At 39.9% G+C, this 23,556-nt stretch overlaps 2 protein-coding genes across 4 annotated transcripts in view; one reads left to right on the forward strand and one right to left on the reverse strand.

Moving 5' to 3' along the window:
• The window catches only part of Rgk3 (Rad, Gem/Kir family member 3), a 28,210-nt gene extending 5,174 nt beyond the window's left edge, over positions 1-23,036 (reverse strand). For 2 of the 3 annotated variants that reach the window (XM_017178086.3, XM_017178085.3), the window contains exons 1-6: positions 22,547-23,036; positions 12,212-12,663; positions 6,117-6,270; positions 5,012-5,128; positions 450-770; positions 286-374 (exon numbers count right to left, since the gene is read on the reverse strand). In XM_017178086.3, coding sequence (XP_017033575.1) covers positions 286-374; positions 450-770; positions 5,012-5,128; positions 6,117-6,270; positions 12,212-12,424 — 894 coding nt within the window. In that variant the 5' untranslated portion in view covers positions 12,425-12,663; positions 22,547-23,036. The remainder of the gene's footprint in view (positions 1-285; positions 375-449; positions 771-5,011; positions 5,129-6,116; positions 6,271-12,211; positions 12,664-22,546) is intronic. The other variant, XM_041777084.2, reaches the window with a different exon arrangement.
• On the forward strand, positions 10,106-11,477 carry LOC108082608 (uncharacterized). The gene is made up of 2 exons (XM_017178087.3): positions 10,106-10,528; positions 10,591-11,477. Exons 1-2 carry the CDS (start codon positions 10,181-10,183, stop codon positions 11,221-11,223), a joined length of 981 nt encoding a protein of 326 aa, XP_017033576.1. The 5' UTR covers positions 10,106-10,180; the 3' UTR covers positions 11,224-11,477.
• Positions 23,037-23,556: the final 520 nt, after the last annotated feature.

Consider the following 23,556-nt stretch of genomic DNA (forward strand, 5'->3'; position numbering starts at 1 on the left):
GCCTGGGAAATAACACTGGCCAACATGATTATTGTAATTAAGACGAGTACTGGGGTTTCTGGCTTCAAGCTGAACACGAATTGGGGGTTTAATAATCAGAAATTACCTATGTTATTTTTACTTACAGGTTGTACTTCTAGTTAGTTTGAGATATGGTTAAGTTTTCTGAAGGTTTTCTATAAATTCTTCTTATGTAAAAAACTAACATTTTTATACACCTAAAACCCATGAAATTCCCCCCTTAAAAGAAGTAAAACCCTGCCGCCAAGTGTCCTAATCACTTACCTTGCTCTCCGTATTTCCAGTGAGAAACTTTAGCTCCGACTCGGTGCCATTCAAAATGATGGAGATGTTCTGCTCAGCCTCGTCGCATTCTGCAAGAAAAAAGGCCGAAAAATATACACCGAAATTTTCTGACAGAGTCACTACATAATCCCCGGTATACTAACCTGGACCATCGTAGGCATTGATGCAGTCCGAGGTGCGGAACTGTGAAACCAGAGCCTGCTTGCCCACACCGGCCGAGCCCAGCATCTCGACGCGATAGAATTCCACCGGCTGATGGTTCTCCTGGGCCTGGCTGTTGTTACCCCCAAATCCATTGCTGCTGCCGCCATTGTATCCACAGCCCAGTCCCAGGCTGCTGCCGCCACCGACTCCACCGCCCAGGTTGCCGCCCACGCCGCTGCGTGGATGCATGGGGCTGGAGGGGGCCAGGCTGTTGCTGCGCGAGCGACGGCGACGGAAGGAGTCGCCTCGGTTAATGATACCTGGTAACGAACGCAACGAAAAAGTTGAAGTCACAAAAAAAGTGTCCTGAAAATGTCAAGCATTTGGTATTCCAACTGCATGCGACGGGTCTGGTCGGGGCTTTTGTTGGCCAACGTGGCGTATGTGCAACGCAGCGACTCAACGAACCGTTGCGCATACGCCACGTAGCCGGGCTGAAATTACAGTTTCCTGCCGCAAGGGCAACATCAACAATAGTTAATCTGTCTTTTGTGTCTCCACCCGGCATATTTCCCCTCGAAAAAGTTTGAAAAAACCCAGTGAAAATGTTTGTTTGTCTGCCTTTTTTGGCTTTAAAATGTTGCTTTAAAATGTACAATATTTAATCAAGTATACAATGAAAATTTATGTGAAATGTTCAAGGCATTTTGCATGTTCTTTTAAATAAAGTCATTAAAAAGACATTGCATTTTATACAGGACAAGGCATAATGGTGACTTTCACCCGGGAATTCGGGAATTAAATATAAAAATTAATTTATAATGTTTTTTAATCTGAGATAAGGTAAGTGACTCTCTTTCTCTAGGTGCTGATGAAGTATTAAATAAACTTCTGTATACAATTTAGTAACACTGCCAAGGGCACAGCAAGTTGATTGACCAAAGGAAAAGCTAAATAAATCCAGAAATAATCTGGCATTGCTGGCAAGGTATTACCCAACCGAGTCAAGAGCCTTTGAGCAACCTGCGGCCATTGTCATTTATAATCCCACCAGGCCAAGGGGATGTATCAATCTGCAATCTGTATATACGTATATACGCTCATGTCTGGCACTGTTCTGTTTGCTTGCTTGTACGTTTATGTAAGTGTATGTTGTTGTGTACATTTTAAATGTCATAAATAGATTTATGGCCTGCCTTATTGCATTTAGCCGTCGCGCGAAATATACAAAGCTTTCTCTATATATATTCCCATATGTATATATGCGGGATAGTGGCGAATTTTTCACTCGCTTCTCATCTGCGATCATTAATTGTGCAAATTGATTTAATTGCCAAAAATCGTTCTAAACAATTTGCAAATCGAACCGTAGTCCCCCGTCAGCATTGGAAAGTCATAAAACCATATTGGTTTGGCCAGATGATTTTCCATATTTTTCCATATTTTTCCATTTTGATTTCCGTTGTGAGTATAACGAGGCCGGCGCGTGTGTGGGGAAAACAATTCATTTGGAAAAGGTGCAAACGTTCGGCAATAAAAATTGCGATTTAGTTTACTTTCCGTTCAAATATTTGTGCAATGTTCATAGTTATTTTTGGTTTAGCTATAATTGAAACTGACTAATCGCTGGAGTAGTTGTGCAGCCTTTCCTTTAGCATTTCATCAAAAGCCAAAATGTTTTCGTTTCACTTGACTTTGATGTTTGGTTTAGCACTCTCTTTCTTTCTCTGGAGCTTCTTGGCATTTCCCGAATTTCCTCAGTTTGTGTTTGTGTTTCCCTAAAGTATAACTGCTTGAGCAAATAAATTGCCAAATTTTATTTGTTGATTGATTTAGAGTACGGCGAGTGTGGCGGGAGATTTAGCATATGTTGGCTCTCTTCTTTGAGATATGATTAACCGCCTTCAAGGTTACTAAGACTGGGACTTTGTTTAAACAAAATAAAATATGTATCTATAAATACAAATTGAATGTTTAGCTATTGGCCGAAATAAACCGATTGATCTAATCAGGGGTACAACAGAGATACACAGGAAACTAAAGAGCTTGATTTTTAATATAAAAAATTGTTATGTTTACTTGAAAATATAGTCTTGAAAATGTTTTTCATTGTAGGTTTATCTAAAGCTTAAAACATAAGGTGTTTCTTTTTTATAATTTAGAATTTTTACTGGTTGCACTGATATATTTTTCCTCTATCTGCAGCCTCATTCAATTATGATTCGATGCTGGCCCACAGGACTATCGGGCAAACACTTGTGCATTGTCCAGCTGCGGCTGGACATACTATATATAGGTATATATATATATATATATCGAGAGATATATGGAAAATTCATTCATTGGCTGCCATCGATGACTGACACTCGCCTGGGCATTTCAATTAATCACTGAGCCGCCTTTCTCCCCACCCGCGAATCAATGTCCGCCTGTCAGTTTTCAGTTTTTCGCCCGCTCATTTTAAATTTCCCACTCGTGCCAACCGTAAACATAATTGATGGACGGAACGGGAATAACCACAGCCACAAGCACTTCCTTCTTGGGTTCTGGGTTTCTCTTGGGCTTTATCTTGGGGTGAATTAAGTTTAATTAAATGGCCTGGCCACAAAACAAAGCTAGACAGTGCTACAAACTACATGTCATTCAACTTGTAAACTTGTATTTAAAAGCAATTTAGCTGAGCAAACACAGGCACTTCATTGAATTTTAATATGCATTGCGTTTGGCAGAACGTGAGTGTCCCCAGGAAGGCAAGAGAGGTAGAAACTAACGCCATACTGGGACCCTTAGTACTCTTTGATGTAACTGAAAAATTATCCTGGCAGCGGGTTGTAGGATTATCTTTGATACCTAAACTATAGAAGGGAAGAATTTTCCTGGTAGTTTTTCTTGGCATTTAAGACACGGGAAAATGTTTATGGTTTAATTGTTGACAAACAAATTTTAAATATATATTTCGGAATACTTTTTTAATATGTTCTATGACTCTTGAGGCTCTAGATAAGATCAAAGATATATATTCTTATTTAAATCTGACACGAAGAATTTTTTTCTTGAATTAGAAATTTGGAAACTATATTTTTCATCTTGGAAATCATTTGAAAAGCTAGATTTTTAATTTAATAAATATATTTTAACCCTATTCCCAACTTATTTTTCCCCTAAATATTTTTTTAAGTGCCCCTACATATCCCCTAAACTAAACCTTAACCCAAACCCATACCCATTACCAACTTTGGGGGCGTCTGTCAAATGGTTCCGGCTGCTCCTCCTCCTCATCCTCCACTGCTTTCTCATTCTCCTTCATGACTAAGTTATGACACCTCGTGCTGTTAATACGCAGACTTGTCGTCTGTTTGCTGTCATGTCTGCTCAAGTGTTCCGTAGTCCATAGCCCCACAGTCCTGTAGTCCCATAGTCCTGTATTCCGTATTCCGTACTCAGTGTTCCGTGTTCGGAGCTGTTACGGGTGGGCTTAAACACGTACTTAGAGTCTGCCATGCATTTGTGCATGCAAACTGGCAGGAGAGAGGACAGGAGAGGAAGTGGGTATTGGGATCATGGCTATTTAGTTGGAAACTACCGAGATATACCTTTAGTTTTGCAATTTTTTAAAAAGGTAAGAGTTTTTTTTTTAATATTTAAGTAGCACTTGTAGATATTTGTATAGGGAATTTGAGGTTTTGTAGTTTGAAAATTGATTAAAATGAATATAAATAAGCTTAAGCTTTTCTTAAACCTTTTGGAATTAGAAATAATACTTCTTTGGGCTTTAAAATATTCAAAATTTAAGGTTTTAAATTGTATTTAAAAAGAAAACACTCTCTCTTCAGCAATTCCTTTACTTGTTTTCTTATGCATCCTTAACACATCTTAGTTACTGAACTGGATAATCGATCTTAATTGAATTAAAAACTCTTCAAATTGTTGCAAAACTTTTCCTGCCAAAGATATCATCAGCTAAACTCCAAAACTTTCAACTTTCAACTCGACTCGTCCTTACAATACTTAGCTGGCACTGTAGTGCGGATAACACACAGTGCGTATGTGTAACAATAACGTGACACAAATGTGGAATAAAGAGGAGGAAAAGCAGCAAAAGGAGAAGGAGGAATGGGAGGGAGAAGAAAAAAACGAACACACGCATAATGGGAAAACTTCAGAGGACTCTGTGGTTGTTCAAGTGTGTGTGTGTTTGCATTTGAGGGTATTTATGAGTGTGTGTGTGTTGGTCTCGTATTCATATTCTATGCGGAGTGGCATTTAGTGCCACTGATATCTCCTTAACATCTCCGTGTAACAGCCTTTTAAGATTTCAATAAGGATTGCTGCATGCCCCGGGATGAAACTATAATTTTATGCCTCTTGGTGTATCTTGTTTCGTGTGTCCCCTAGGATGCCATATCCTATCCCAAGATTTGTTTAGACGTGTAATCCCAGTCATCTGGCTCTAGGGCCTTTGTTGACTTTCAATTTCGAAATTAATAAATGGTCCGCCATGGCCTTTCTTTTGGGCTTAGGGATTGGGGATCAAGATGGGGTCTAGGGAGAGTCAACTCACCGCCCTTGGAGGCACTGAAAGTGCGCAGTCGGTCCACATCCTCGTCGTCATCGTTGACGCGCAGGTGATGCATGTTCATGGTAGGCACGTCCAGGAAGGCGTTCGATTTTCTATGTGCTGTGGGGTAAAAGGAGATTGAAATTCATTTCAATTAAGATTTTCTGGGATTAAAAATAAGGGGAATAATTGATTCAAGTTTTTAGAATTTTTCAATTTCAATTGTTTTAAATCCATCTTAATTGCTAGTACAATTTTCCCTCTACTCCTCACTTTAATTTAATATTATCCAGATGAATTTCCTCCTTTTATAATGAACATAAACCTTCTGGTATTTACTGTCACATTTCGTACAGTGTTTCGGTCTCCCACTTGTCCTGCATTATTGATTCAATATTCGCTGTTCCAGCTGGCTGACATTTGGACAGCTTTAATGGTTCGCTCAAGTCGAGTTGACACAGAGAGTATGTATGACACACACTCACACACGTTGCCCACTTTGCTGGCCTGGCCAACTGGGTCAATGGTTAAGTTCATTGGACGAGCAAAGGAATCGAATCGAGCAACGTTAATTGAATCAGCATTATTGAAGGGTACTTAACAAAGGACCATATGAAACAACACCTCGGAATGGCCTCAAGTCCTGCTGCGGTCCAGCGCCCCCGCTGCTTTTGGGCCACTAAAGTATTTACGGTCAATTTTACATTGCCGCCGCTCTCGTGCGGCGAGCAATTTGGCTGAGAGCTTAGTTTATGCCGCATAAAAGATCAGACTGGGCACTTGGCTAATTTGTTGGCCTTGTTTCACAGTTTTGATGGCTCCATCCGGCCATTAAAGGGCCCGGAACTTGAGCTGAGCTACGAGTAACTGTGGTAGTTCTAGTAATAGTTGTATTTTACATTTATTTTTAACCTTTTTAAAGGAGTTTTCTAGGTAGGAAAATATTACCTAGTCAAGGGATTTCCTTGAGAAAAATATTCTTTAGAAATAAAGTGCCTAAGGTTACATCCTTTCTTTAATTGTAATATTTCCTTTTAGTTTATCAGTAAAGGTAGTTCCTATTTATCTCCCCCTGAGTGTCCCTACTTAGTTGTAGTAATTTTCTCACCGTGTGGCTGTGGCCTCCGCTGCGATAGCTTGCGGCGCTGTGGCGGCGTCTCCGTCTCACTCAGCCGGGGCTCGCTGGTGCAGTAGGAGCGCGTATCCTGGAGCGTGTGCTGCTGTTGCTGCTGCTGCTGCTGGGCCTTGGTCCTCTGACGAACCTGCAAAAGGGAGGAGGACAGTGTTAAAAAAGCAACTGACAGCCATCGAAACTAAAGTATTCATCGCGTTATCCTCGAAGTCGGCAGACTCAAGGCAAACGCTTTGATTTATGGACTGCCGCAGGATGTGCCCTTGCCAATTGAGTGAGAAATTAAATTGCATTTCTCGGTTGCAGGCGGCCAATCAAGACACACACACCACACACAAATCAAATTGCATTTGTTTGTCCTCTGCGAAAAACAGCAAAACAGAAAGCCCTGCCAACCACCACCAGACCATCCGTCCACACACCCACCGCTCTTGGCTCGCCAATGCCATAATTTATCGGCTGACTTGACACTTGGCACTTGCCAGCGGCCTCGTGCGAAGGGCTCTCTTGGTGGTGCTTAGGGATGCAAAACGAGAAGAAAAGTATCATAAAAGATATAACTAGAAACCTATAAGTAAACCTTTGAAAAGATACTTGAAAAGTATAGCTTGTAACATATAATAATTGTATAATATTTATTTTCCTAACATAACTTAAATCCAAAGCAACATTAAAACAGTATATTTAATAAATTTCCCACCTCAATAAAATTCCAGTATTAATATATATCTACCTCAAGTGCCATCCCTGTACCTACTCCACCCCTGATCACAGAGTAACGCTTAAGGGATTTCCCTCAAATGTCAAGGTTAAACGCCTTTCGCCTCGCTTCCTCGCGCCGGACACTCGAACTGCAATCAGCGCCGCCGCTTGTTTCGTTCGCCGCAGAAAGTTTCCTGCTCACGTCTCCATGTCCGGGCATCCCGCCGAGTAGAAGGCGCTGTCCCAAATCCTTCAAGCCACGTCCAAGCGCCTGTCAGTTTGCGGTGTTCCAGGCGGTGTTGGAGAAAACCTGCTGACGACGGTCGGTGTCGGTGTCGGTAACGTTGTGTGGGGGTAAAACTAATTTCAGCACCTGTCTCAGCGATGTAAGCTTCTTGTTCAGTTTCTTTGGTCCAGTCAGAGTGTGTGTGGTGGTGTGTGGGCCATATTTATAGTCGCATGCAAAATGTGTCCAACTTTGTTAGCCGCTTCCGTTTGCCTTGGCCCAAAAAGCAGCGGAGAAAATACTTTTCGGGGTGTTTTCCACCAAATTACTTGGTAATTAGTAATTATTAAGTTACCGGGCTTAGGCTGTTGGTATTCTCGAATTAATAGCTTGGATAAAAAAGCTAAATCCCTGAATTTGTTGAAGTTAAGAGAGAGGTAATCATAAAGTACTTTACTTCTACAAAAGTTATTTTCTATGTTTAAGAAAAATCAATATAAAAAGTGCTCTAAGATTAAGAAAAGTTGTCCAGAATTAAGAAAAAGCTAACATTAATTGAAATTTCAAACATGTGTGTATATAATTCCCAACTGGTTCTAACATTGTGACATGAAGTGACTGTTACTGGCCTTAAGTATATATATAGTTAGTAACCCTAAAAGAAACTTAATTCCTTTTTTCTTAAATCTAGAAAAATAAACTTGAAATTCCCAAAATGTTCTCTTGTAAAATTCCCTCGAGTTATGCCTTTAAATTAATCTAAAAATTCGAAATCAGTGTATCATAATCCCCCTTAGTTCCTTTACAGACCCAACACCGGGGTTTTCCCCAACGCTGAAAAAACCACACGCCGGAAGCGTTTGCTACGTGGCGTCGCCCGTCAAGTGGCCATGGATTTGGGCCACGTCGAGTTGCTGTTGCTGGTCAGGAAGGCGGCCAAATCCGCTGGACAGTTGCTGGTGTAAAGAGGGGGTTTCGGGACCATTAGGCGAGCTGTCAGTGTAAACGTTTCTTGTTTATTTAGTGGCCGCTCTTTTGCGCTTTTTACGGTCCTCCCCCGGCAAGGGCTTCTGCTCCTTCCCCATCATGCGTGTGTGTGTGTGTGTGTGTGCATTTATCCTGGCATTTCACGGGACCTCGTGACCAGTAATTGCTCTTCTTTCTTTGGCCAAATGTTTGCATGGTCTACTTTGCTGGCTTAATCAAATATTACGACTGAATGTGTACGGACCGTGATCCGTACCGGATGCAGCAGCGGTTGACTGACGATGGGAGGACGCTCGCTTTTTCGCCTCGGAAATTAATTGCTTCCTGGCTTCAGTTCATTGACCAGGCGTCGCTCTGTCGTCCTGCTGGAGTCTTCAATTTGTAGCCGCTTAATCCCCAATTAGTCCACTGGGTCTGCTCTGATAATTTATTTTCTTAATGCGCTGCGTTTTACGGTCGGGTCTTTTTATGGGCCACTAGGGTGACCAGCATGTGTGCAATGAATATTTTATGTTTAATATCTATAAATGGTGATCTTAACTCGGACTTGAAGTATAGTTTTTAAAATGTTTAAAATATATTTTTAGCCTGATTATTTAATGTTTATTTAAAGTAATATTAATTCATTGTTCACAGCTTTGGCCAAACTCTTCAAACACTTTTTTTTTAAGTGTCCACATACTGACTCCTTTAAAGTGTTCAAATATTGGGTCATTTTTATTCTCTCTTTACTCTACAAATATTAAAATTAAACTATTTTTTTGGTCTTATATTACCAGCGAAAAATTCATTGCAACTTAAGCTTTCATTTTGTTGATTTTAATTCAATTTTGTGCCATTCCTACTTGCCATTTCCTCGTAAAAATGGTAATTGTGTACACATTTTCTGTAGTTTCATGCAGTTTTTGTTGAAAAACGTAGAATATTTTTGCCTATTTGCGGTCGTAGTCTTTCTGGTTGCATTCTCTTGTTGTTTTTGTCAACAATTTGCCTAGAATGCGTGTGACTTTAGTTCAGAGAATGCCGTGCAAAAACCAAAATAGCTTTACAGTGCGAATTCTCAGTGCGGCTTCATTGCTGTCGTTGGGGTTTTTCTTATTGTTGTGGCTGCTTGTTCATCTTCTCATTAAACTTTTGCGTCTGCAGATGAAAAGTGCCAGCGACTTATCGACATCTCAACATCATCATGGCACTGAGCACTCCAAGTTTATTTCTTGCCTCCCGCCGATTGTATCCTTCGCCACTCCCTCTGGTTCATAAACAAAAGTCATTTCAACGCGGCGTCTTGCTTGATTTTTTTGTTCTTTGAATACTCTTTCAGAGGGTTGTATTAATTTTATAAAGATTTTGTGAAAATTAGATTAGAAATTATTGTTTATTAAGAAAGAGGTATTGGTAATAGATTAATTTTAAATTTTGTAAATAATTTTAGTGAGAAAGATTTGCAAGGGTACAACAAAATTTTCTCCTCTCCAAATTTAGACATTTCTCCTGCGGTAGCTGTGAACTCATTACAACCACGCCCACCTAGCGCACATGCCGCCCCCTAAAAAGCCGGAGCATGTGTGCGTCCTGCTGACTTGAAAAGTTTTTCCATATAAATTACCAGCTTGGGGCGCATCGAAGGCGATGAGAAGAAGGACATTTTTAGCGCGATGCGCGTTGCACGATGTGCGATGTGCGATGCTGCTGCGCTGCCTTTTTTGTTGCCTCGTTTGCTTACTAATAATGTCGCTGGCAGAGAGGCAACAGGGGAAAAAAAAGGGGGTGATTCACCGACGGCAAGGATACACAGCTGCCAGGACAATTCATACACAACGTATGTTGACACGTGGCTGGCGTCCTTTTGTCTGGGAACAGCAGCAACCACCCTCAGAAATTGAATTTGGCCAAGATATAACTCAATTCACACGGTCTCGCTGTATGACGCTGGATTCACAGAACGAAAGGCTACCTGCTTCAGAGCTTCCTTGGCAGGAAGAGTCGAGCCAGCGACTTGAGATTTTTGAAACTTGGGAATCTAAGATCCCCAAAGCAGGCTTTGTCTGCAACTTCACAACCAAGCCTATTTTCCAGTTTATTTCATTAGCTTTTATTTAACAGGACATTAACATCTGCCTAAAAAATGGAGAAATTGGTCACCATGATGATGACCAACAAACGTGAGTCGCGCTTTACGGTAACCGATAGCATGGCCAAGTTGGCGTTGTCGCGATTGGATTCGATTTGCAGTGCGGAAAGCAACGAGAGGACAATCATCAAGATCCTGCTGTCAATTGAGGAAAAGTTTCGTATTTATTTCGAGTCCAATCAGAAGGAGCTGGAGCTGCAGAGGATTGCTGCCCAGACGTTGTGGCACTTGGTCCAGCGCTATCTGCTCGCCGTGCAAGTGGACACCAGTTGCATGTGCCCGAAGATCTACGAGATTGAGACGGAGGAGGCGATCAGTACCAAATATTATATGCACTACCAGGTGGGTTATTAATATCTCTCTCTATATATTTTATATTTTAATATAAGAAACTATGGTGACAGGTAATTGTGGGCTCCAACAAAAGCCAGCATGTGGGCATCCATGCCCTGCGGCCCTTTGTCCTGGCCTTTCGCCGTGCCTGCGACAATCTGGACATGGAGGACGAGACGCCTTTTGTCATGGGCGATGCCTTCCATAAACCAATTAAATTCTTTATCGACTTTGTGGACGAGATCTTTAACTACTTCTACAGTGGACACTTGCAGCTGGAGTGTGCTGCCCGCCTGCTGGATCCCGGCAATCTGAAGAGCCTGGAGTATTATCAGGAGCTACTGGCCCCCAACGAGGACTTTAATGAGTACTTTCTGCACAATCTTAGCTACTGCAAGTGCCTGGGGCAGCCGCTCAAGTGCGCCTCCTTCCGGGATCATTTCAAAAAGGAGAAGAAGGACATGTTTGAGGCCAGTAGGGAGAAGGCCAAGCTGTCGCGTTGCGCTAGGCGCGTAGAAAAGATGTCAAAGCCAAAGTCCGAACCGCCAGCCGTGAAGCGTCGAATCTCGCTTTTCAACTCTCCAAGAGAGCTGAGCGTTCGGGAATCGCTCAACTCGCTGTATCAAAGGCACGTTTCGCTGCAGCATCATCGAAGCCTAAAATTCCTGTTGGGCAACGTTATGAGCGTTCAGCACATTCATTAATCCGATCCACTCGAAATTTCTGTTTAATTCAATTAAATACACAAAGTGCATCTGCTGATGGTCCTTGAGCACTCGTATAAACTGGATTTCAGGTGTGTTTTCACCTCAAAAGTCGAGAGAGAGAGAGAGAGAGAGCTCTCAATTGAAAGCGAGTAAAGTTTTCATTTCACTTGAAACACCGCCAACTTTTCTGTATCAGTTTCGAGTATGTGAAGTATTTTTCTGTTTAAATATATTAAAATTAAATGGTAGAATATTTTCCTGGGTTGGGGAATAAGTGTACTATTTATAACTATAATCCTTTGGTTATGCTGATCCTGAAAAAGGTACAACTTTCGTGGTAAATGGGGGAGGTATGTTCCTAGGAAAGTCTTTATAATTCAGACGGAGCAGCCTATGATTCGGGCACCTGAATCTCTTCCTTACCATCTGCTGAATTGGGAATGCATACATTCCTTATCCATCATTCTTGTAACACAGAATTCCACACTGAGATCGTTTACCTTATGGTTAAGGTTGTAAGTTTTTGGCATTTGTATCTTTTAGACAAAAAGATATAATATAAAATCTTCTCCAGTAATAATTCCTTAACTTGAAAGATTTAAAAACCAAATTATTGACTTACCATGTAAATGCTTACTTTACGCCATAAAACTAATTCCCCAATTCACCCAATTATGTGCAAATTATAGACTACAATATATTATATTTAAACAAAGCCTTTTTGCATGTGCGTGCCTAGCTGATGGACTAAATGACGATGCTTTCTACTTTTATTTATAGTGAGAAACGTGCATTTAATGAAGTGACTATAAATAAATCAGATTCGCTTTTTTGCTAAACCAAAAAAACAATGCAAAGTGACGGGGCGAATGCAAATGCTAAATTTGTATCGCATGACTGCGTCGCCGTTGTATCCGTCCGTACTATATTACGTATACGCGGCGTATGCGTAATATAGAACACGTATACGCCCCTTGGTACTCACCGATCTGGCGCCGGAGGTGATGCGAGCACTCTGAGAGCGCGTTGCCGGCCGGCGTCTTCGATAGCCAGGCGTACCGCCCTCGGGCGTGGCACTGCCGGAGGCACTGGGCATGCCATGGATGACCGTCTCGATGCTGGCGCCGGTGGCACAAATGGAGGCGCTGCGCGTCTTCTTCTGCATGCGATGATGCATCGGGGAGATGTCGTCCACCATCCTGTGGCCGTCTGGGGAAATTCCACTCGTCCTCGGCTTGGTCCTTTTCTTTTAAGGGGGTTTCCTATGTTTCCTCTCTGGTCTAGAGTCTAAAGTTTCTATTTTCGTGCTCTAAGCAAATCGTGCTGTGGTTCAAGTGGCTCTATTTGGTAGCCTCTTTCTTGCATAATTCATAATCTGAGTTTTGGTTTGATGTGTGATTGTTTTTTTTTTGGTTTGCTTTTGATTTGTGGTGCACTCTGCAAATAAATGGCGACAAGCAAAAAGAAACAAATGCAGACAACATTTAAATGAAATTTCAAATCAAAATTGCACAGTTCTCCAATATACTATATATATATATATTTAAATGTATTTTCGGTTGTGACAAATTTTCTAGTTTTATAGTTGGCCAAGTTTTTACATAAAAATAACCCAAAGGAAAAGCAAGCGAAAGCGAATTTCATCTGGCGGCAACACACAAAATATATTTGTAACAACATGCAACATAATTTGCTGTGTGATTTTTCATTTCGCCCCAACGGCCTGCCGGCCATTAAACATCAAAATTCCTCTGTTTTTGTTATTTTGAATTTATTTATAAATGTGCCTCGCGCGCGTTCTCCTCTCGGTTGGGAACTGGGTCAGCCCAGACCCCGAGACCGAGAACGACAAATTGCCACAAAACCAATTCAAAATCCATCCAAAAGGGGACTCTAGCCTTTTGGGAATTGTGGTTAGTATCGAGGTTGTATAAGGTTAATCTCACTGAATGTTATGCAAGTTTGACTTGTGCAGGGGTTATACAATTTATTTTGATTGGTTTATTGATTGAGTTTGGTTTTTCTTTATTTAAAGTTTTGTTTAGAATTCTGTTTAAGCAAAGTTAGCTTAGAAAATACTTCCAAGAAAATAGTTTCTTCATCTAGATTCTTGTGTTGTTATTAGCTAAATATTTTCTATAAAGTTTTACTAAGGCATTTTTAGCTAAAAGGTTGTGGTTAATATTGAGCTTGTGAACTTGCAAGTGGAACTGTAAGTTAAGGTTAAATTTAAGTGAATAATATCCGATTTTTGTTAGCTTTTTTTCTACTTATATAACTTGGTGCATTTTCTAAGTAATTCTTTACTTCCATGTAAAAATGTGGTATCTAAAATTACTATTTAATTAATTTCTATTTGTTACCTTTTTATTTTTCTTGAATATTAGTTTTATTTTATATTATTTTAAATAAAAATCACTGTTTAATTTATCTATATTTTTACCTTTTTATGTTATGTATATATTAAGATGAAAAGTAGTAAAATGCTGTTTTCATTAATAAAATTTTAAAAAGTAGTAAATTTATTAAATACAATTTACAACCAAAGATTTCTCTGCAAATTATTTTTAGAATATTATAAACATCTACAAAATAAATTCCAGGGATTTGCAAGAAATGTTTTTCCAAAAGTTCTGCTGGAAATATTTCAAAAATATTTCCGTTATTACAAACATTTCGATTTCATAAGCAGCTGATAAGTTCCAAACATTTTCCCCTATTCTTTTGTTGTTATTTTTTGCTTTGTTTATATCCACTTGATCTTGTGCTTCTCAAGAGTCCGTTAATCACGTAATTCTCTAGAGCTAAAAATACATTTCTTGATATTTTCTTCAGAGGGTAACCCTTGCATAAGATTTTAAACTGGGAAAAGTTTGTATTAAGAAAACATTTCACAATTGAGATGTAAATAAAGATGTTTTCCATCGTGGAAATTCTCTCTTTCCCTCTGAAAAGATAAGGCAAAGCTAAAGGAGCAAGTGCTCCTTCAGTCTCTAATTGACACTAATTGCCATTTGCAGCCAGCGAATATATATATATATTTATATACCCCTGGGCTGTCCGCTAAGTGAAATCCATTTCTCAGCCGAGAGACAAGGGAAATTGCATTTTCCAGGCGGGCCAATCAAAACCTATTCCTAATCCATTTAGGCTTCCTGTTCGCTCCCTAAGACATGCATCATTAGCCGCAGGAGGTGCCCCGGTGGTGTCCTGTCACATCCCATCTGGCCATGGTGTCCTTATCCACTTTGGCTCTCTAATCAGGTTACGCTCTTCGCCATCTTCTCATCCCCGCCTGCGCTTAAGTGCACTTTCTGTCGCTGACAAGCGACTTGATGAACTTGCAGTTTTTGGCCACGCTTTTCCCTCAAGTGTCCTGTCGAGCCTCGGTCTAAGCTCTCCCGCCCGAGTAATTAACTTGCGCGAATAATTAAAACATAAATAATTAAAAGAACGCCACCCTTGTTCACCCTTTTTTTTTTATTATTATTGTGTTTCTGCAGAACAAAAGATTCGGGCCAAGTCGCGCCCAAGTAAATAATGCAAAGTGTGCTTTGAAAAAAAACGAGGGGGAAAGAATAAATACATAAACTTGAAAATGTTTTAACGTGGCAGCATATGCGACAACAGCTTTGAGATAAGCAGGCTGAGGCACTGAGAGAAAATAAGGTATAGAATTAAGTGGAAAATAGGGTTTTTATGAGCTAAAGAGATTTTAAGGGAATTTTCTAAAGCCAGAAAATATTTTTTATACCCTAAACTCTCAAAGAAAATTACAGAACTATTCGGAAAACTCTATTACCTTTTGTTGAATTTAAATATAGTATATATTTATAAATTTAAATAAAATCTAAACAAAAAATTACTCAAAAATGTAAACCCTTTGAGTTCTCGGTTAAATCATTCCATTTGGCTTTAAGTCGCTTAAAGATCTAAGCAAACTTTCCCTGCTACTTTACGCTTGATTTGCCAACCATTTTGCCGCTAAACCGACAATCCAGCGATGCATTACTAGGACACACGAAAAAGGACTCGGAAATAGGGATAAAGGGTAAGGATAAGGGTATGGCCAAGGGGTAACGGGTACAGTAACGGGTACGGATAAGGTTGCCCCTTGCTGATTTCAGTTGCTGACCCATCCAGTCGTGCATGAAGCTCCTGGCCACATGATGATGAAGTCGTCATCGAAGGCTCCTTTGTCAGCAGCTTCAGCTTCGTTCTATGGTCCTGCCTTGCCTTGTTTGCATTCAATTGATGCCGCAGGCTAACAACAACATGGCCCAGAGGCCTCCAGTGCGTGGCTATGTGTGTCCTTCTAATTGGCCAACACACACACAGATACACACACACATATACATGGAGTTCCAGCGAGCCTTTAAAGCCATGGACTTTGCTATTAATTTTCATTTTTATGTTTATAGACTTTTCCCGGAATTCAATGCCATATTAGTAGGTGGAAAGGCTGGTCATTCGCTTTTATGGCCCAATATGACGGGGCCGTACTTTCTGGCCAACCTTATCGTGTGGCCTGTTGCTAGTTATTAACATAAATATGTATATATTAAAGCATATATATTTTTTGCTTCAATTTTTGTCATTGCTTTTGTTGTACTTGGTACTCCAGAGGGGTAAGGGTATATGGGTTTTCATAAAATTTAGAAATTAAAAAGCTAAAACGTCAACAAAATAATTTAGAAAATTATTAATAAATACAAGAGAATCCCAATCCATATTTTTCTTATTTTTTAATTAGTCAATTAAATATAACTTTGAAATTAAAAAGAATTAACCTTTCCTTTATAATATTTCCAATACTCCTTCGCCAAAAAGTAGGCAATATGTTTGACACAAACCTCCTGCCGGGTATTTTATAGTCGTGGCCATGTTTTATTTACTTGTACTCCCTAATCAGGCCACCCATTGACATGGATGTGGTTGTGAACAGATGATGACAGCTGGGCACGGTTCCAGGCAACTTAAGCTATCTCACAAAATGTGACCAAAAAGTGCGTTGGTCTGGGTTCACTTCAGCCTACCAATATCCCAAAAAAAAAATATAAAAAATCCCCGATAAAGTGCCATCAGATACCGCATGTATGGCCTGATGTGTGCCCAGTGGGAAACTCGACTATCTATGGGGGGTTTTTTGTATGTCGTTGGTGGGTGGCCAAAAAACCAAAGGTGAAACAATGAAGCTCAGTAGAGCTGAACTGCAAACCAAATTGATTTAAATGGAAACCCGATTGTGGTCGAGGTTCAATTGATTTTAAATATATTTTATTTTATTGCTGTTTAATTAAGAGATAATCAGAGATGGAAAATAAGTAAACTAAAATAACAAAAAGGAAATTAAATTAAAATTAATTGAATTAGGATTTTCTGGCATTTATGAGGGTGAATATGGAATTAAATTCAATGACAAGCTGATGTTTGTATAATTAAAGGAAATGTATTTCAGATAACAAAACATTTCGTGTTAATTTTGCATTTAAATAAATATTTATTTAAATTTTTTTCTAAAGGTAAATAGTGTGAAAATAGGTAGTTAGGTTTATTTTATTTGTTTAGCTAGTCTATATTTATGGAATTTAATTCAAATAAATAACACATGTAAACAAATTGAAACAGAAATTTACAATTTAAAGAAAACAGCGTGTATTAAATGGCATAACGATTTCTTTAGGGAAATTTCCTATGCTCTCTTTATAGCTTTTTCCCCTGAATCGAATTTATATACTGTTACTGACATGACTCACAATACAGAAACAATTCTATATTAAATCATGTATATATTAAATCAGGCAGACTATTTATTTTCCCGCTGGCAGCTAATGTACACACATGACTAGTAGTGTTGTTCCAGGAAACATAGGGACTCATCTCCTTTAACGACGGATGATGACCCTGGAGGCCACGCCTCCATTGTGTAGGCCGCTTCCCTTAAACATGTCGGCGTCCTTGTCGTCCTTGTTATCGGTGTGACAGTTAGTGTGTTCGTGTTCGTTTGTTTGGTCTGCTTCCCTTTGAGCCACATCTCGTCGTCCCTGGCCATTTGTGCTTATTTTCATGGCCAGCTCACCAGCTAGACACCTGTTGCTGTAAAATTAATTTCAATGGGTCACAGTTGGCCACTGGGGGAGGCCTTAAAGGTCAGGGCCATCGTCAGATAACCTGAACATTCTCTCATTATTTTGGTTTTTTTTTTCCACATTAAGCCCAAGTCGAGTTTCTTGGCTAGTCCTCATCTTTATCTCCATTTTCTGACACCAAAAGTAATCCCAAGCAGCTTGTCAACACAAATGAGCTAAATAAAAACGAAAAGTTTTTATTGCGCATACGCCGCGTAGCTCGGAGCTCTGAGCCATTTCATTTCCACTCGCAGGAAAACAAATTTGAATGATTAAATAAATTATCTAGCTAAGAATGGCAGGAATTTCCACGTCTAGAAGAATCATAAAATCATGATGAAATTGCTTCACGGGGAGAGATCATCAACCTAAATGAAAATATATATACCTATGAATGGGAAGCACTTTGTTTGTTGTCTCGTTGACCAACGCTTCGAACTGTTTGACATTAATTTATAGCCATATTTATGTTGTTGGCCTAAACAAACGGAATTTTCTCGCGCCTTTGATTTTGTTGTTTAATGTTCAACCAATCGATGAAAGAGGCAGAGGACTGCGCAAAATCTGTTGCGGCAATTTTATTTATTTTCTCCAAAAGATTTTCCAAATCGTTGCGCAAAATCGAGCTCAAGGGCAGATTATGGTGCTTAATGTGTTGTATCCTTCGTCTGCGAGTGGAGTCTCCTCCACCGAATCCCTGTCTGTTTAGTTTAAACTTCACGTCCTTTACGGTGATTATGACACATGCAGAGGGGCGGAGGAGTGAGTGTGTGTGTGTGTATAGGGGGTGTGTGTGTGTGCGGGGTGTGTGTTTATTCCACCTTTGCCGCCTGCTGTTTACTTCAAGTGGTAAGTATTTTCTTGGCCCTGGGCCCTCTTATTCCCAATTTAGATTCAAATCAAGCCAAGAGCTGGAGGTGCGACGCAGATGTTTACCCAAAAAATTCACTTCATTTAGTTTGTGACAGGATAAATAAGGCTCTCTTTGAAGTGAGGAGTGCGGGAGCTGAGTGTGTGTCATAATTAACTATAGCATTTTGTGGGTGGCAAATTTCGTATCTGCTGAACGGCAATTTGGCCTCAAAATAAATCAAGGGAATTTATTTCATTTTTTTTGTGTCTCAAAACTCACTCCCCTAATTGGTTGCCTGCATTTGATTTCACATTCTGGGGGCCTTTTGTTCGATTTTATTATGGCAATTGGATTTTCACAGTTGGTTCGTTTGAGGAATTTTCTTTTTCTTTCACACACAACACATATATTTACCGGGAAAATGCTTTTGATTCTGAATAATTGAAAAGGGGGGCTTTGAGATTACTTGCTGAGGGAATAAACTCGGTCAACTCTGGAATTTCTGCAGGCAATTGCACAGAAATGTAGCTCAAGAATGTCACAGTTGCGTAGGATTCCAAGGGGAAATTCTCTTTAAAACAACTTGACTTGTAACTTGTTTTTCCAGCTCAAATTTAAGACAAAAGTTCAGAAGCTCCTCCTGGTAATCTCTCCTAATCTTTGGCCGAATTACCTCATTTAGATCGAATCAAAATGGTCCAAACTATTAACTTGAATCATTTTCCTTCTGCTCCAGTGATTTTCCGATTTTCTACGTTATCCTTTCAGCTGGAATCAATTGCTACTTCCTTCTTGCATCTCGATCTATCTGATTTGCAAACTCTTTATGTCCTGGACTCCGGCAGCTGACCCAGACAGCTGCAATTATGTTTATCCTCGAAGGAAGCTGGCCAGTGTCCAAGCAGAAGGGACTGCCGCTTGGGAAATATTTTTCTTCTTTTAGAAAAATGGATAAAAAGTTGAGCTTGAGCTACGGAATTTATTCTGCTGCTGTTTGTTTGGCTTGCCCTGGGCTTGGATTTGGTTTCCGAGTTCGAGTTCGAGTCCTGGAAGCACTTTAAGTGTGTGCATAAATATTTTGCCCCCCAGGAGGATGGGGAGTGGGAGAGAGTTATGTAGCGGAAGTGTGTCCCACTTCAAAGCCAGTCCCAGGATCTGGGGAACTCCACTCGAAGCCACACCACTTGCTAACCAATTGTCACTGCCAGTGGGTCCCCCCAGTCACGTTTCCTTTACTCAACTAAAAATGCGGTTTACCTACAGAGAGAGAGAAAATGTTTTGGGACTATGATTTAGGGACTTGAAAAAATGTGAGGCCTAGTCAAAAGCAGGGTTTATCTTTACTGCCAAGTTATGGCCTCCAAAAATATTTATAAAAATCTTTAAAAATTATTTAAAGTGTAGAGGGTTTACTTTTTGGTTCAGTGCTGGGACAGGGACAGTAACAGGAACACGGGACCTGTCATGTTCATCGCCTCCCCAAGCTGACAAAGAGTCCAAAGAGCAATGACAGAGGGCGACATCGTTTTGGGAGGGCCAAGTGGCGGGTGGTTGGGTGGTTGGACATGGAGCTGCCAGGAGGTGGACAATGCCGCGACCTGGCCAAAAAAAAAAACCGGGCTCAACCTTTTGACATATGCAAGCGGCATGGCCATGGGTGTTTGCCTCTGATGTTATGTCTCCCTGATCCTGCTCCTGTCACTGCTCCTGTTTCCCATTCCGCAACTGCTCCTTCTTCAGCTCCTCTTCTGTTTCTCCCTCCTCCTCCCAATGCCTGGTGCAGTCGGAGACAAGGAACAGAGTAGGCTCTCAGGAAACCGGCTTTTGTTGCCGTGGCCACTCTCCAATCTCCACTTAGTTAGTGCAGCTTTTAATTGAATTTGAAAATTTGGAAGAGACTGAGCCAGAGGAAGAGCCAGAGCCAAAGCAATCTGGCCAATCCATTCTGCGAATTCGGTTATGACCCTGGACCGCCTACTCGCTTCACCTTCCCTGGCAATTAGTGGTGGCTCTTCAGTTGCTCAAACTCTAATGGAATTAGTTGTTAATTCGATTTGCCATAAAAGCAGGACCTGGTCCCGCAGGACGTGTGCCTTTGTTGGAACTGTAGAATTCCGTGGGATGGGAGAGAGGCACCTACCCACATCAGTGTTGACGAAAATAAATAACCCACATTGTTCCTCTTGTAATATTTTTAAAAGTTAAATAAGGAAACTACTAGGATTATATTTGGGATTTTGTAATTTAAAGGAGTGTAATATGGGTTTTCTTATTTTTCGGACCAAGAATGAACTATGTTTTTAGAGATTTTATAAAGATATTGCTGGAAATTTGTTTCTAGCAACGCTTAGTAGCTTTCTTAATTGTTTTTCTTTTAATTTGATGCCCAATTAGTTTGTAATTGTTAAGTAAATAAATAAACTAACCGTATGCCAACACTATCCAGTTAAAAGCCGAAAGGCGTGGCCAGAAAGTCGCGTGCTGGCGGAGCCAGACATTTTAGTTTAATTGGCCGGAGGGCAAAAAGGAGGAAAAGTGCAGCCCACACATTGGGGAAAAGCATTGGGAAAATCATTGGGAAAATCAGTGAATTGAAATCAGAATGCCGCACTGCAGCTACATTTGTTTTTCTAGTGGCAATCCGTTCGTGTTTGGCCCTTGTGGTCATGGGGATGGCTCTTTCACTCCCTTTGCCCCGTCCTGACCTGTCATGTCCTGTGTCCTGATTAGGCCCCAGGATCTGAGATCTCTGGGGAATCGCTGAGTGCGGAGGGCGATTCGTATCGCTAATGATTGCCCGCCATGACCGCGCTTTTGCTTTGCTTTGTCCTTATTTTGCTTATTTTCGCTGATTGCAACTGAACAGCAATTTAATTTTATCTGATTCAGTCATTCTCTGCGGTCATAACGCCAATGTAATCTGTTTTTATTTTTATTTTTTTTTTTGCTCTATTAAGACAAATGTTTAGATAGAGCTGACCGTACAATTTTGCGGTAATTGTGGTGGCTTGTTTTTATTGATGTAAAAAATTGCATGAATAAGGAGAGTTCAATGAACGGGGAATGACAGAAGGGCGGAGTTACCAAGAAAGAAAAAATAATTAAAATTATAGAGTGACTTTTGTTTATTTTTAATTATATTTTTCCTGGGACAAAATTGTTATTTTATTCAGAGAAATTAAATTTATAAAAGTCAACCACCTGAAGAGTTTTTTGTGAGAGAAATAAGCCATTTGTCACTTGAATTTTTGTAGTTAATTACTGTCTTAATAAAGTGTTATTTTAGGAAGATGTGTAATACATTTCAAGCCTCGTTTATGGTATTATGACACTATATAGCTGTTGAAATTGTAAATAATAATAATAATACTAAGGTTTTATTTAGACGAAGAATCAAATAAATTTATAAACTAATTGCTACACATTTTTTTAGTATAAAGTAAACGGTAACACTTGTTAATTTTATAGTGTCATATCCACATAATTGCAAAAATTGATCTGTAAATATTAATAAATATGTATACTTTCTATACTGACATATGTAGTTCAATTTTAAACCCATCAACCTCTTAAAAATTTACAACTTTAACAGGATTGTTATCTGTCTTTTTATTGGCTTTCTTTTTGCTCCCTTTTCCTTTCATCCTCCTCCTTGCGCTTTCCCCTTAAGACTTTCTTTGAAATTTATTTTTCCATTTAAAGGCTTCCCTTTGTCCCCATGGAGTTTTTACTGCTCGCTTATCGAGGACATTTACCCTGTCCCATCGAGCTCTCTGTGTGACTTCTGATTAAATGTTATTTTATTTTATATGTTCTTGCATTTGCCGGCTGCTGCAGTTTGGAATCCATTTATCTTTTGTAACACAGCCCCCGAATTGATTGTTATTTGGCAATTTCCCGCCGAGCCCTCTTTATGGCACCCCAAAGAATTCGCTCTCGAATAAACCATTTTGCAGAAATAAATAAAAGAAGAAGGGAGACAAAGGCAAGGAAGCTGACTTCGTCGCATTGAATATTTAATGCAGGGTCCGTGCATGGGCCTACATGGCGTATGAGTGATTTTGGCTGTTTGGAAGATTATTCGGGAGCCACAAAAATACAAATAAAAGAGAGTAAGAGGAGAGTAAAACTGGCAGAATTGTTGGGAGTAAAGTAAACAAATCGAACAGAAAACAGGAAACGTGAAAAGTGCAAAGGCGCACGACACTCGGCACAACTCCTTTTTTTTTGGGTTTTCTTTCTTTTTTTTTTAGGGGTAGAGTTGAGTTTGGCGGTTAAATATGATATCTATTTGGGTCACGACACTGCAATCAAGTAATTTAATTAATCAAAAACAAACCTTTCTGTCAGCTGACGCCTCCGAGAAACTATGCCCTGCCTCAGGTAACTAATGAGCAGCGTCCTCGTTTCGTTTCCTTTTTTATTTATGTATTTTTAGTTGGTCACCAAAGTGTGTATTATGTATTTGATCGATAAATTTTGTATAAATAAAAGAAAAAGCCCAGCGGCGGCACACTTAATTTTATTTTTCTTGCACTTGTTCACTTTATATTTTTTTCCGCTGTTTTCCGATTATTTTTAGCACACAATATTTTTTTTATGATTTCAGATATTTTTCCACCAACCGCAGATACATATAGTTGTCTTTCTCTCGCTCTATATATATTTATTCGACTCGGTTTTATTGTATTATTATTTTTTGTTGTATTATTTCTTTGTGTGGGGGAATTTCCAAACGCGGTTTTCCCCAAAAAAGTTTCGAAAATAAACGAACGAAACGTTAAGAGAGCGCTTTTCCAACCGCTTTTCCACACATCCGATCCGTGCGAGCGACGTCGAGTGTTTGAAGCAGTTTTCCCTTAACATTCCGGTTCGTGTTCGGGTTTTTCCTTCGGCGCTTTCATTTGTGACGTCACAGAAAAGCTACGGCTACGTCATGAAGAGCTTTTCCCCGCCACACTGTCGTCGTTGTTTGTATTTTTTCTTTACAAGTTCGCCTTGTTTATCTTTTAGCTGTCCCCCCGCTGACTTTGTTCTCTGTGTGTTTCATCAATGGAGCAGAAGGACCAAGAAAAGCTACGAGAATTGCAACGTTTTCAACTATTTTTTCTGTATTTTTCTATATATTATTTTCTGCATTTTTTTTGTTGTGTAAAAGTCCTTTCCTTTGTTTTGGTTCTTTAGTTGGCATTCTGGTGCCGATTTCGCTTCTGTATTAGCCTTTGTTTATGGCGCGTGCTTTCCGCTTGACTCTTTTATGATTCGAAACGCTGACAGACGGGCAATATTTAGAAATTGTGACGAGCATTATTTGGCATTTTATTAATGTGTCGATATTGTGTGAAAGAG

Source organism: Drosophila kikkawai, chromosome 2R (assembly GCF_030179895.1).
Source record: "Drosophila kikkawai strain 14028-0561.14 chromosome 2R, DkikHiC1v2, whole genome shotgun sequence".
NCBI lineage: Eukaryota > Metazoa > Arthropoda > Insecta > Diptera > Drosophilidae > Drosophila > Drosophila kikkawai.